The 15,520-nt window shown below is 42.1% G+C and overlaps 1 protein-coding gene across 11 annotated transcripts in view; it reads right to left on the reverse strand.

The window, feature by feature from the left end:
• The window catches only part of DGKI (diacylglycerol kinase iota), a 479,729-nt gene that overhangs the window by 397,979 nt on the left and 66,230 nt on the right, over nt 1-15,520 (reverse strand). Inside the window, exon 1 of one of the 11 annotated variants that reach the window (XM_043463819.1) lies at nt 4,531-5,282. The exons of 9 other annotated variants lie outside the window; for them this stretch is intronic. In XM_043463819.1, the coding sequence (XP_043319754.1) occupies nt 4,531-4,574 (44 nt within the window). In that variant the 5' untranslated portion in view covers nt 4,575-5,282. Of the gene's footprint in view, nt 1-4,530; nt 5,283-15,520 lie in introns of those variants that run through there. One more of the 11 variants, XM_043463820.1, reaches the window with a different exon arrangement.

Genomic DNA, 15,520 nt, shown 5'->3' on the forward strand with positions numbered 1-15,520 from the left:
TAGTTCTAATCAGTCAGTGAAGATGAAAGCAGTACCATTCACTGGTTAATAAAAACTAAATAGTCACTTTAAAAAGTAATTAGTTATACCCAGGTGAATTTTAACAACATATTTTAGGAGTATTTAATGTTTGCTTATGTATTTAGAATTTAATATCATCTTATAGTCTTGGGGTGAATTAATAAAACATAGACAGTTACATACTCCATTCATTTAAGGCAATTGTTAAATGAAATACATAGAAGTTGAATCTATATGATCATCAATTTCTATTTTGGTATAATTCTGATCCATTTTTTCTGCATCACACGGCATGTGGGATGTTAATTCCCCGACTAGAGATCAAACCTGTGCCCTCTGCAGTGGAAGCACAGAATCTTAACCACTGGACCACCAGGGAAGTCCTGAATAATTCTGCTTTTTATTTCCTATCTGAATTTATATTTTATCTTTGAAATCATGTTCATTCATTTTTATACAAATCATTTTCTTAAATCCCTAATAAAGTATTTACCTACTAGTTTGTGGGAAAAAAGATTCATATTGTGTGATATGCATCATATCTACTGCAGATATTTTTGGTGCTGTGGATATCACAAACCCACAATATTAAGCCAAAATGACTTTTTGTACAAAATTAAGCAAATTTTAGTCTAACAAAGCTATTGTTTTTCCAGTAGTCATGTATGGATGTACAAATTGGACTATAAAGAAAGCTGAGCACCAAAGAATTGATGCTTTTGAACTGTGGTGTTGAAGACGACTCTTGAAGAGTCCCTTGGACTATAAGGAGATCAAACCAGTCCATCCTAAAGGAAATCAGTCCTAAATATTCATTGGAAGGACTGATGGTGAAGCTGAAACTCCAATACTTTGGCCACCTGATGCAAAGAACTGACTCAATGGAAAAGACCCTGATGCTGGGAAAGATTGAAGGCAGGAGGAGAACGGGATGACAGAGGACGAGATGGTTGGATGGCATCAACAACTCCATGGACATGAGTTTAAGCAAGCTCCAGGAGTTGGTGATGGCGTGCTATAGTCCATGGGGTTGCAAAGAGCTGGACATGACTGAGTGACTGAACTGAACTGAAGCAAATTTTCTCTTGAACAAGACAGAGGAATAGCTAGATATTACAAAACATGAACCTTTATTTCAAAGCTATTTTAATGCTATAGTTCAACAATATTTTAAAAATCAAAATGACTCGGTACACTCTGGCGATATACAGAGTAATGCTGCTTTGTTCTTTGAGGAAAGCGGAACCTCATGAGCTACTGAACAAGCTGAGAGATTTACTCAAATCTGTCTACCAGACCCCAGATGAATTGGAAGCTTTGTCAGTAAAACCAGAAGGACTTAGGGCTTGAGACAGATGCTCGGCTTGCTTCTAACTCAAGCTGGGAAACACCCTCTAATAATAAGATGGCATTGCTCTTGGGTGCACTAGAATCATTGGAAGTCACTAAAAATTCTCTGCATGTGGACACAGAAATGGGCAGTTGTGGGCTTAAGGGAGTGAAAAATGTCCTGAGACATGCACAGCCTTATTCCTAGTTATGATTTTGGTCCAGTTTACACTGTTTAAACTCATGTCCAGAGAGAAAGGAGCAAAATAAAACTCATGACTGGTTTTATGCCTCTCTCTCTGACTCATTTTGGAGACTTCCATGTCGAGTAAGATTAGATCAAGTTTCATCTATTCTTTTTCCACTAAAACCAAAACTGTGATCATTAGAATGTTATTCAGATACACTCATCATAAAGACAGAAATTAAAAACAAATGTATTAATAGAATATCTGGGGAGGGAGACACTTAACTCCATGGCTACCTCCCTCTAAGCTGGCATCATATTATTTTAATATGCCTATGGCCTGTTCTGTCTCTCCAACTAGACTATGAACTCCCAAGCAAGAGCTGGTCCTTATTCGTTGCTGAGCTGAGATGACCAGCACAATGTCTGGCACAAGGCATTCAGCAAGTTTTACTTAAATTTGAACTAAGCCTACTTAAGGGAGGGATTTTTTAAAAAGTCAAAGTAATACATACATCTGATTTTAACAAAAGCAAGCATGCAGAATGGTTTATAATGAACAGCCTAAGTCCCCAGACCAGCTCCTGATACTACTCCCCAGAGGCAACCACTCCTAAGAATGAGAATTTGTTTTTAAGGTTTCATCACATGTGTTGCTAATGCAAAAAAAAAAAGATTCCAGTTTCAAATTATTCATGTCTCTTTACTTAAATAGGCCTCAAATATTTGGAAACACGGCTGGCAGTTATTCCAAGTTGTTGTAGTCATACAGTCAACAAATATATATTGTTTGTGTTGAAAGTGGTGACATTTCAGTTTTCACACTTTTATTAGTAAAGACCAGCTTTCTTTCCTCCTAGGATGAAAGAGGCATAAGCCAGTATAGCCCTAGAATTAGTGGGGCCAGAGCACATCAGAACTAGACAACAGGGGTGGAGAGGGGATGGGTGAGTCAGTGTCACAGTGGGGCGAAATGCTCCGAGCTAATTTCGCAGGATGGGGGGAACTGCCAGATGCAGAGACCTGCTCCCCTGTTAGCTTTAGCTTTCTCTGAGCAGACGTCATTCTGTACAAGGATGGCGCCCACAGGGCAATCGCATTATGCCCCATTTTACATCGACAGACTCCATCTATGACAGCAGCTCCACGATCTAGGGAACCATTCTCTTATCTTGAACCAGTGAAATAATCCGCAAAATCCCTTGGAATTATTTATAACGGGATTTCTCTTATATTAGCAAAAACAAGTAGAAGCATAAAATGATGCTACATTTATAGCACATAATGGTTGGAAACACTCTGCAAAGACATGACAATTCGGGAAAATCCCCACTCTGATCAGAGTGAATAAACATGATTAACTTGCAGAGAAGATGCTATTAGGCTCTTTGCCAAAAAAACAGATTACTGCTTTAGAGAGTCCGCCTGCAAAGGTGACCTGACCCCCAGGAGATGATGGAGCCCTGAAATAGTGACCCCAAAGGGTCCCCAACTAATGGGTCACCTATGTGACAGGGCCTCTGTGCACCCAGGGGAGCACAGAGGAACTGAGAAACAAGATATTGATCAGAAGCTAGGCAGAATGGGTGGCTGTTTATCAAGACAAGAGAGCAATTCAGAAAAAATCCTGCTGGCAGAATTCGGATTCAGATACTTCAAGATCACCTTCTATCTAAACTGAGGAAAAAGGCTCACAAAGAAAACACACACACACACACACACACACACACACACACATAAAGACAATCAGGGAACAAGAAAAATGGAGAAACTGATGTTTTCCACATCCTTAATGTGGATTGAGGTTTTATGAAATTAAGCTGCATTAATCCTCACTCCAATACTAACCTGTAGCCATTATCTTCAGAGCCTCTGTAACCTGCTGAAGGCCACAGAAGTCATAAAGGGGATTCAAATTCAAGACTGACTCTAAATCCATGTTCTTTCTATCATGACAGGGAGAGTGTCCAGAAGGTGAGAAAAATCCTACATCTCAATGCACAGACAGTATACATGGTGAGACCTCTGAGGTTTACAAATGAGTAAGCAAGTCTGGCGGGGTGCAAACACTACCAAACTTTTTTCAGTCACTTAGACTTTCTTTTTTTTCCTGGCCGAGCCACACGGCTTGCAGAACTTCCCCAACCAGGGATCAAACCCACACCCCTTCCCTGCGTTGGAAGCTCGGAGTCTTAACCACTGGACCACCAGGGATGTACTAAACTTACTTTCTTAACTGGATACCTTAAAATACTTCTTGGGTGAGTAATTTAGGTCCATGTTTTAAAATACTACTAGGGTCTGGTAAGAAGATCCTTGACATGCAACTGGAATTTTAGTTCTAGAAAATGAACTTTGCTTTACAGAGCGATCCAGTAATAAGAACACATCTGTGAGTACGCTGCCCGGCGGGTCTGTACCCCAGACTGGCATCTCCAGCTGCCACTGAAAGAGGGTGATTGTAACTGTGCTCACCTATGCCTTAGAGGTGCATTTACTAACATCAGAGGGGAAAGAAGCTACTATTAAAAAAAAAAAAGACAAATTCCACTTTTTATGAAAACAAAATGTTAAAGTACACAGAGCATTTGATAGAGGCCTGCATGTGGACTGTATTTAAACTCTCCAACAGGTTCAATATTGAATCAAACAGAATTCACAGTCATAGTTTGAGCAACATGAAAAGCATATTACAAACAGTTTTAAAAACCTCCCATTTTCCAAGCTGCTTTTGAAATAGGTCAGTCAGACAGAGATTTTCCTCGGAAAGTCACAAGTTTGTGAAAACAGGGTAAAACTAGAAGCTTCGGTGCAACTTCTACCACATCAAATCTGTAACCGTGGAGGGTTTTTTTCCCCCCTACTGTAAACAAAACTAAAATGTTCACCCTCATGTGCATGAATATCATAAAACTGCATCTGTGCCCACAATACACACATTTATCATCACCTCCCCCAACACACACACAATAAAAAATAAAATTGAACTCAACCTTCCCCCCATCCAGGGGTGTTTTGCTTTCCAGCGGTCCCACATTGTCTGAGTTGCTGATAGTAGCCGACTGCTCACAGGGCACCTTTATCAAATGGCCTCTTCCCCAAAAAGGCCACCTGACTGTTGAGGTACATGGTTGTCGGGGAGACCAGCGCCTCCACCTGCCTTGTTGCCTCCTCTTCTCCCTCAACCCCCTTAAGCGAAGGGCCTGTGTGAAAAGGAGCTGGGATGGGCTTCATAAGAGAATGAGCAGGACAAGCACGCATCAAGATTTCTGTGATGTCACGGGAGCATTATTAGTGGCTGCTCACCATTTCCAAAGAGGCACGAAAATTCTTAGTCTGCTGTCAAAGTCTATAAGCCATCCTCAAGTCTTTCCATTCAGCAGTTTTTCCAGGCAGGTCTCCACGCATAGCTTCTTTTTTTTTTTTCTTAACACACTAAGCTGACTCAGACGCACAGGCAGAAGTCCTCTGACTCACTTCTCTCTTCCTTCTTTCTTTCTCTGTTTTTCTTTGTTTCTTTCTTTCTTTTTTTTTTTTTTTTTTTAACAACTTCTTGGCTCTTGGAAATGAGGATTAGTTCTTCTCATCTAAGTTGGGGAGCCAAGTGCAAGATCCAGCAGGGCAGTTTGTGGTCTTCAGTGCTCAGAAAAATGCAAATGCTAAATATCCTTGGGAAGACTGATGAGGAAACAACACTCAAGGGGTTTTCTTCAAGTCTGGCAGGGAGACACTCATTCCAGGAGGGTAAATGTGGACACTTCTCTGGACCTGCGGTCTTTCCTCTTCTCCCTCACTTTCTACCCAGGTACCTCTGTCATTCTTATTTCTTGCCTACCTAACTGTGCCTGCGGAGAAGGCAATGGCAACCCACTCCAGTCCTCTTGTCTGGAAAATCCCATGGACGGAGGAGCCTGGTGGGCTGCAGCCCATGGGGTCGCTAAGAGTCGGACACGACTGAGTGACTTCACTTTCACTTTTCACTTTCATGCATTGGAGAAGGAAATGGCAACCCACTCCAGTGTTCTTCCCTGGAGAATCCCAGGGATGGGGGAGCCTGGCGGGCTTCCGTCTATGGAGTCGCACACGACTGAAGCGACTTAGAGGCAGCAGCAGCAGCAACTGTGCCTGCGCTTTGAGGTGTATGGATACATAAATGCTTGTGTATACACATACGCACATGTAATGAATTTAACATGTGTGAGGTGTACACAGGGTTGACACACACATTTCCTTCACGGGCACAGCTGTGTGTGTCTTCAGTCACTTCAGTCGTGTCTGACTCTTGGCGACCCTAAGGTCTGTAGCCCACCAGGTTCCTCTGCCCATGGGATTCTCCAGGCAAGAATACTGAAGTGGGTTGCCATTTCCTCCTCCAGGGGATTTTCCCAACCCAGGGATCGAACCCACATCTCCTACACAGCAGGGAGATTCTTCACTGCTGAGTCACTGAAACTCCACAGCCACATCCTTTGTTAAACTATTTAAAGACTTCTGTAGAGATGGGGAAAGAGAAATGCCCCACTTAATAAGCCCACAGATCACTCAACGACACTGTCCAGTGGGGGTCTCAGAGGCGGGTGACTGGACCAGGACACAGGGCTAGTGCAGACGCCCCTGGAGCCCATCATGCATAGGAGGTACAGCAGGTGGCTTCCAGGGGCCCTCACCCGGGAGCCAGAGCACCAGCTCTCCACGTCCACGCATTCAGGTGTGTGTCCAGCTACCTTCTGCTGGTAACAAAACCCTGGGCTCAATGACCTGATACTTATCAATGCCACAAGTGAACTGTGGAACAGACTGATGCGTTTCCTATTTCAACCCACGGATCATACAGGGCTATCACTTAGCTAGAGACAGCTGCACCATACCAACGAGGAATCCATAAATGCTCTGAAAATTATCAGAATGATATGATGAATGATTTGCCCTCTAACATATCACTTGATAGGCATTTAAATATAGTTTAGTTCACTTAAAGAATAGAACCTATTTTTAAGTGATGAATTCTGGATTTATTTACATTACCATACTAGTGGGCAAATATTTTCATCATCACCATACTAGTGGGCAAATATTTTCATCATTTTGCTATATGTAAGCATGTGTGTGCATTCACAGATGCTTAGAAAAAATGTGGAAGCACACACAACACAGCAAATGGTTAAGGGCAGTTACCTCTGGATTGGGGGAAAGAGGTGTTTTGGGAGCAGGTACATTTAAAGGAGAGATTTTCCATTTTTATACTATATTCTATATGAATAATGTGTGTGTGCTCAGTTGCTCAGTCATGTCTGACTCTTTGCAATGACCACACAGACTGTAGAAGCCCACCAGGCTCCTCTGTCCATGTAATTTTCCAGGCAAGAACACTGGAGTGGGTTGCCACGTCCTCCTCCAAGGGATCTTCTGACCCAAAGATAGAACCCATATCTCTTGCATTTCCTGGACTAGCAGGCAGATTCTTTACCATTGTACTACCTGGGAAACCCAATGTGAATAACACATTTATTATTTTTGTAATTAAAAGTTTAAAAAAAAGAGTATACATGTATGTAAACACCTGTAAACACGCAAATAATGAGTCTGAGGGAATTTAACAGAGGAAGTGGATTATCAATGTCTTAAGGAATGATAAAGGAGACGGCCTTGTGAGAAAGGAGAGGTATCTGAGGGGTCAGGTTTCCTGCTGGGAGGCTTGGAGCAAAAGGGCAGTGAATATAGGAAGGCAGTGTTTTGCAGATTAATCCAAGGGGAGAAGAAAAAAAAAAGAAAAGTAAAGGGGGGATAATGAAATAATCATCAATTGCGGGAAAAATCTTTGAAAATGTGGGGGGGGGGGAGAAAGAAATGAAGGAACCAAGAGAAGGGAGGGAAGGAGAAGGGAAGAGAGAAAGGAAAGAGGAAAGAGGGGAGAAACAGGGAAGGGAAGAAGTGAGGCGGGAGAGAAGAAAGGGAAAAGAGAGAAAGGGAGAAAGAGAAGCTGGCTGACATGCCCAAATAAACACGCATGGACTTGGCTCCCTGTGTCCGGCGACAGCCAGAGCAGTTCATGCTCACGCTTCTGTCAGTGTCCCCTGTGCCATGCTGCTGACCATGGAGCTTCAAGAGATGCTTGAGTTTTGAAATCATAATCAGCCCTTTCCCTTGTGTTCACAAAACTATAAATCACTTCTCAATAAGTGAAACCGTTGCATCACTGGCTCTTTATTTTGTCACTGCTTTCTACTCATAAATGTCCTTTAGTCTCTTTAAAGGATTATATACATGTATCTAAGGAATACACATATTCTAAGGCTCCTGAAAGGCTCTGCTCTGGATGAATGGGGCATTTCTATGGCTCTACTTTGACCTTAATTTCACACTGGCAATAAAATATGATAAAGAATTTGCCTGCCAATGCAGGAGACACAAGTTCAATCCCTGGGTGGGGAAGATCCCCTGGAGAAGGAAATGGCAACCCACTCCAGTATTCTTGCCTGGGAAATCCCATGGACAGAGGAGCCTGGCAGGCTACAGTCCATAGGACTGCAAAGAGTTGGATACAACTGTGCGTGCATGCAAAAATAAAAATATCCAGGGCCATGAACAAAAGGACTAAGGGAAAATAATTTAGGATGGTCAGATGCGTGCTAAGTTGCTTCAGTCATGTCCTACTCTTCATGCCTGGCAGGCTCCTCTGTCAATGGTATTTCCCAGGTAAGAATATTGGAATGGGTTGCCATTTCCTCCTCCAGGGGATCTTCCTGACCCAGGGATCAAACCCACACCTCTCATGTTTCCTGCATTGGCAGGCGGGTTCTTTACCACTAGTGCCGCCTGGGAAGCCCGGTCAGGTACCTACAATTTACAGTCTGCATTTACAAAGCAACCATACTTTGACTATAATGCCCATCCATCTTCCTTTATTTCCTTTGACAAGAATACTAGGTGATGGACAATCAAAAATGACTAAGACACTGACCCTTCTCTAAAGGAGCTCAAAGCTTGAGGTAACAAGTAACTGACTAAATAATTAAATGCAAGTTGATAAGCTCTATGATACTAACATATAGCAAAAACAATGGGAAAATAAGAAAACATGAGTAACACAATTTGAGGTAGTTTCCCATGAGCGTTAATGCTTTCAGATGATTTTCAAAGAACTATAAGAGTTAGCCAGGCTATAAAGAAGGAAGAGGCATTTCAGAAAGGAACCATTACATATGCAAAGAAGGGGAGATTTTTCCAGGGAAGGGTCTGTCTAGGGAAACGCCAAATGGTCAGTAAAACCAAAGAGCACACGAAATAAATACGGAAAATCTAGGAAAAGAAAATAATGAGGAACAATGAAAGCAATGAAGAGCCACTAATCAAGGAATGGTTTGCTCATGTTCGCATTTTTGGAAGATAGCTCTGGGGACCACGGGCAGATGGATTATGAAGCTGAAATAAGAGGCAAGGAAATAAGGCATGTCTGTTGAAGGAGATGTTCAGTCTTTTCCTAACAGCAGAGCACCTAACAGCTCAAAACAACTGTTCCACAAAGAACAATGATAAAATCTGTGCAATTTTTTTTAACTACTAAAAAATACTGAAAAGTGACCAAGGTATGGCAAAAACTGGAGAAGACTGCCATTAAAAGGCAAACTGTAATGGATGAAGTTTGCAAGTTTGCAAATTTTTACCTGAGAGCACTCTCACTCCACACATAGCCGGGCCTGTAGAAAACTTCAGCTTTCTTACTGGGCTGGGATGTCAGATAATTTCAGGGAAGGCAGAACTTCCAGAAAGTTACAGGGAAATATTGGAAATAAGAAGGTCACAAAGGGAGTGAATACTGAAATCTGCAAATAATGCCCTCCATCCCTAGCTAACCAAGAAACTATGCATGCAAATTAACCAGATGAGTCAATGCAACCCAGTCATAATCCCAGCAGGGCTTTATAAATAAAAATTGACATAATTCTAAACTCTAATTGAAAATGTAAAGTACCTAGAACAGTAAAATAATCGCTAGAAAAGAACAAAGATTGGAAAGTTATACTACAGGACTTTAAGATACCTTTAATTTAGATGGTGAAATTGACATAAAGACAGACAAACAGATCAAGAGGACAGAACAGAGAGTCCAGAAATGGATACACAATTATACAGGCAGTTAGTTTTTGATAAAGTAACCAACACGATTCTATAAAGTAAGAAGTCTTTTCAACAAGTTATGCTGGAATAGCTAGATACCCATATGGGAAAAGATATCTTCATCTTATACTATGCACAAAAGTTAATTCAAAATTGCTCATAGATATAAATATGAAAGTTAACATATAAGACTTTTAGAAGAAAACATAGGAGAATATCTTCATAGAGGACAGGGTAAAGATTTCTCTGATGGGAATCAGAAAGCAATACCATAAAGGAAAAATGAAAATTTTTATGCTTAAGAAAAATAACACTAGGAAAGTTAATGAGCATGTATCACATTGGGAGAAAATATTCACCAAACATATATCTGATAAAAGACTTATATCTAGAAATTTTAAATCCTATACAGTCCAGTTCAGTCACTAGGTTGTGTCCAACTCCTTGCAACCCCATGGACTGCAGCACACCAGGCCTCCCTGTCCATCACAAACCCCTGGAGTCCACTCAAACTCATGTCCATTGAGTCGGTGATGCCAGCCAACCATCTCATCCTGTGTCATCCCCTTCTCCTCCTGCCTTCAGTCTTTCCCAGCATAAGGGTCTTTTCAAATGAATCAACTCTTCACATCAGGTGGCCAAAATACTGGAGTTTCAGCATCAACATGAGTCCTTCCAATGAACACTCTGGACAGATCTCCTTTAGGATGGACTTGTTGGATCCCCTTGCAGTCCAAGGGACTTTCAAAAGTCTTCTCCAACACCACAGTTCAAAAGCATCAATTCTTTGGCGCTCAGCTTTCTTTATAGTCCAACCCTCACATCCATACATGACCACTGGAAAAACCATAGCCTTGACTAGACAGACCTTTGTTGGCAAAGTAATGTCTCTGCTTTTTAATATGCTCTCTAGGTTGGTCATAACTTTCCTTCCAAGGAGTCTTTTAATTTCTTGTCTGCAGTCTCTATCTGCAGTGATTTTGGAGTCCAAAAAAATGAAGTCTGTCAGCTTCCACTGTTTCCCCATCTATTTGCCATGAAGTGATGGGACCAGATGCCATGATCTTAGTTTTCTGAATGTTGAGCTTTAAGCCAAGTTTTTCACTCTCCTCTTTCACTTTCATCAAGAGGCTCTAGTTCTTCTTCACTTTCTGCCATAAGGGTGGTGTCATCTACATATTTGAGGTTACTGATATTTCTCCCAGCAATCTTCATTCCAGCTTGTGCTTCCTCCAGCCAGCGTTTCTCATGATGTACTCTGCATATAAGTTAAATAAGCAGGGTGACAATATACAGCCTTGACGTACTCCTTTTCCTATTTGGAACCAGTCTGTTGTTCCATGTCCAGTTCTAACTGTTGCTTCCTGACCTGCATACAGGTTTCTCAAGAGGCAGGTCAGGTGGTCTGGTAGTCCCATCTCTTTCAGAATTTTCCACAGTTTGTTGTGATCCACACAGTCAAAGGCTTTCGCATAGTCAATAAAGCAGAAATAGATGCCTTTCTAGAACTCTCTTGCTTTTTTGATGATCCAGTGGATGTTGGCAATATGATCTCTGGTTCCTCTGCCTTTTCTAAAACCAGCTTGAACATCTGGAAGTTCACAGTTCATGTATTGTTGAAGCCTGGCTTGAAGAATTTTGAGCATTACTTTACTAGGGTGTGAGATAACCAAAAAAAAAGAAAGAAAGAAAATTAACAAAATAAGAGAAAAAAAAAAGAGAGCCCAGACAGACACTTCACCAAAGAAAACATAAAAATGTTGAAAGAGAAATAATGCTTTATAGCATCAGTTACCAGGGAAATGCAGAATAAAACCACACTGATATCATCATGAACCTACCAAAACAGTAGGTTTTAAACACTGACGATACAAATGTTAGTGAGGATGCAGCCCAACTAGAATGCTCATACTTTGCTAGTGGGAAATAAAATGGTACTTCTGGAAAAGATCTACCAGTTTTTTCTTTTCTTATAAAAGTCAACATAAACTACCCTTCAACCCCATTGCCAGGTATTTATCCAAGAGAAATGACAGCATATGCCCACAAAAAGACTTCAAGAATGTTCAAAGCAGCTTTATTCACAATAGTCAAAGATCTAAACAACCAGAATGTCCATCAACAGGAGATTCACAAGCAAACTGTGGTTTATTTATACAATGGGCTGACATTCAGCAATAATAATGAATGAACTATTAATAATACAGGCAACTTTATAGATGAATCTCATACATATTACATTGAGTGAAAGTCAGGCACAAAAAGAATATATGCTGTATGATTCCAATTCTATGAAATTCTAGAACAGGTAAAACTGAACTAAGATTTTTAAAAAAACAGAACACTGCTTGCCTTGACTGGGAAGAGAGTAAGAAAGGAAGAGGGAACTTCTGGGAAAATCAAAACATGAGTTTGACACAAGGAAGGGTGGGTTGAGGATTCATGTATCCAAACTGTATATCTAAGATTTATGCATTTCAATGTTTATATATTTTACTCTAAAAAAACCCCTCTAACCTCAACCTCATCATTAGCAAGCATGACTGGAAAATTAGTTGAGCTGTTATGTTGACAACTGTCAAAACTAGGTTCTGCATAGGTAGGGGTTCCATTTTATTTACCTGAGTTTTTGCTGAGTTTTACCTGAGTTTATTTACCTGAGTAATTCAAATGAGAGATGATGAAGGCCTGGATTAAAGAAGTAGCAGCTACGTTAGATAAGATGAAACTGAATGCTATCCAGAAGGGCTTCCCAGGTGGCTCAGTGGTAAAATATCCTCCTGTGGAGGGGCAGGTTTGATCCCTGGCTGGGGAACATCCCCTGGAAGAAGAAATGGCAACCTACTCTAGTATTCTTGCCTGGGAAATCCCATCGGCAGAGGAACCTGGCGGGCTACGGTTCATGGGGTCAGACATGACTTAGCATATACACATAGACTATCCAGAAGGTGACTGGTGACTGATGCTGAACCACTGTGAGACGTAGAGAGAGAGGGGAAATTCACAGATTCCAAATGATCCACATAGAACTGAATTTCCATATCACTGGTTTCCATAACGGCCCCCTGGAGGCAAAACCATGATTTTGAAAGGTATCACTAGACATCACTAGATTGCAGAAGGGATTGCGGCAGCACATACAAGCTTAAGAACCTAGAGATGGCTCAGACTCCCAGGTTTCTGATTTGAACAATTAGGTAGATTTTCTAGGTGCCATTTATTAAGACACAAGAGAAATGACATGAAGATAGATAGGTATTTGGGATGGAGGGTGGGGTTCAGATAATGATGTGAGATAAGTTTGTAATATTTTGATCAGGGAAGCCCAGTAAGCTGCCGGATCTAAGGGCCTGCATTTCAGAAAGAGGTCTGGGCTACAAAGAGACACTGGGGAGTCATCAGCATGGGGGAGATCAATGACTGTAAACTGGGATCCTGTTGATGCTCAACTTCTCATCTAGAGAGAACTAGGCTTCCCTGATAGCTCAGTTGGTAAAGAATCCATCTGCAATGCAGGAGACCCCAGTTCGATTCCTGGGTCGGGAAGATCTGCTGGAGAAGGGAAAGGCTGCTCACTCCAGTATTCTGGCCTGGAGAATTCCAGGGACTCTATAATCCAAGGGGTCACAAAGAGTCAGACATGACTGACTTTCACTTTCTTGTCTACCACAAACATGGCCTGGTTCCACCCTTGTTATCCACTAAACCCATCCCACAGGCCGTAAATCCTGCCTCCGTGTAGCAAAATTCTCTCCACAATAGGATAGGAAAGTTTGACAGAAAGGAGGGGAAAAAAATCTTACCTGTGTAACAAGATGTTCCAATGAATATTCTTTCTGAAGTCTCAAGGAACAACAGACAGTAAATTTCAAAAGGGGAGCTAGACCATTTGCAAAATTTACCAAAGAAAGTGGCTATAAACTATTTGTGAAATTCATAATTCCTTTACCACAGTAAGGGGATAAAGGGATCAAGATTTGGACATCCTGGGTGAGGGGGACTTTCCAAGGCAGTTGCTGATGAGTGAAGAGTATTCATTCCTCCAAACAAGGAGGGTGGTGATTAGGCCTGCTTGCCTCTCCATCTCACATCAAGACAGAGGAGCCGGAAGAGGCAGACACACATCTGTCCTCAGCAGTTCAAGCAATTTGGGAGACACACAAACTTGTGTCTGATTCACAGCTGAAGCCTAGAAATAGAGATGGGCTTGCTGGCTGCGTTGATGGTGAGCCCAGGAGAGGCAGCTGCACTCCCAGAGTCTGCAGAAACAAAGGTGCTTGAGTGTCCCCCAGGGAACACAGTGTGGACCATGCGCTATACACAGCCATGTCCGGGCTGGCTTACACACTCCGCCACAGCCCTGGGCTGAGATTACCTGGATGTGTTACCAGGAGCCTAGGGGCTGAAAAAACTGCAGCCAGGAGAGCAATGCATTGCCCTGTCTCCAGGAACTGCAAACAGGGATCCTTAGCAATGAGGGAGTGGAGGCTGCAAAGATGCCATAGATCTTCAAAGAGAAGAAGTCACCTTAAATGCCTGCTAGATTCAGAGAGCACTGACATGACAAACACAGCTATGAGTCACATAGGTACTTAACTGTGTCCTCCCTCCTCCTCTCTCCCAACCCAGTTTCAACTTCAGAGAGGTCTGCGATGGAGCCCACTATGGAAAACAGCATGGAGGTTCCTTAAAAACCTAAAAATAAAGTTGCCATATGATCCAGCCTTGCGAGCCACAGTCCATGGGGTCGCAAAGAGTCAGATAAGACTGAGAAACTAACACTTGAACTTTCATATGATCCAGCAATCCTACTCCTGGACATACATCCAGACAAAAGTCTAACTGGAAAAGATACACGCACCCCAATGTTCACTGGGCTTCCCTGGTGGCTCAGTGATAAAGAACTCGCCCGCCAACATAGGAGACATGGGTTCAATCCCTGGGTCAGGAAGATCCCTTGGAGAAGGAAATGGCAAACCACTCCAATATTCTTGCCTGGGAAATCCCATGGACAAGGGAGCCTGGCAGGTTGCAGTCCATGGGGTCGCAAACAGTTGGACACGACTGAGTGACTACACAACAACGTTCATTGCAGCATTGGTTACAATTGCTAAGACGAGAAAGCAACTCACTTGTCCACTGACAGAGGAATGGATAAAGAAGACATGGTACATATTGTGTCCAATTCTTTGTGATCCCACAGACGGCAGCCCACCAGGCTCCTCTGTCCATTGAATTCTCCAGGCAAGAATACTGGAGTGGGTAGTCATTTCTTTCTCCAGGGGATCTTTCTGACTCAGGGATAGAACCTGGGTCTCCCGCATCGCAAGCAGATTCTTTACCATCTGAGCCACCAGGGAAGCCCTATGATACCACTTATATATGGAATCTAAAATATGATATAAATAAACTTATTTATGAAACAGACTCACAGACATAGAAAACAAACTTACCAAAGTGGAAATGGGTAGGGAAGGGATAAATTAGGAGCTTGGGATTAGCAGATACAAACCACTATACACAAAATAAACAAGATCCTACTATATGCACAGGAAAGTAATTCAATATGCTGTAAAAAACCATAGTAGAAAATAAGATGACAAAGAGTTATATACATGTTTGTATGTATGTGTGTGTGTATATGTGAATCACTTTTCTGTACACCAAAAACTAACATAACTGTAAAGCAACTACACTTCAAGAAAAAGAAAAAAAGACAGAGGGAGAGAGAGGTCTGCAACTGAGGCCAGCAAATAAGAAGAAAGGGTGGAAGAGCAGCGTGGAGCAACAGGGGCCTGACCACTCGCCTTCTCCCGGACTGCAGGAGGCCCATGGCAGGCTGGAGCTGGGGAGGGAGGAAGCCTC

The sequence above is a fragment of the Cervus canadensis genome, chromosome 3 (genome assembly GCF_019320065.1).
Source record: "Cervus canadensis isolate Bull #8, Minnesota chromosome 3, ASM1932006v1, whole genome shotgun sequence".
NCBI lineage: Eukaryota > Metazoa > Chordata > Mammalia > Artiodactyla > Cervidae > Cervus > Cervus canadensis.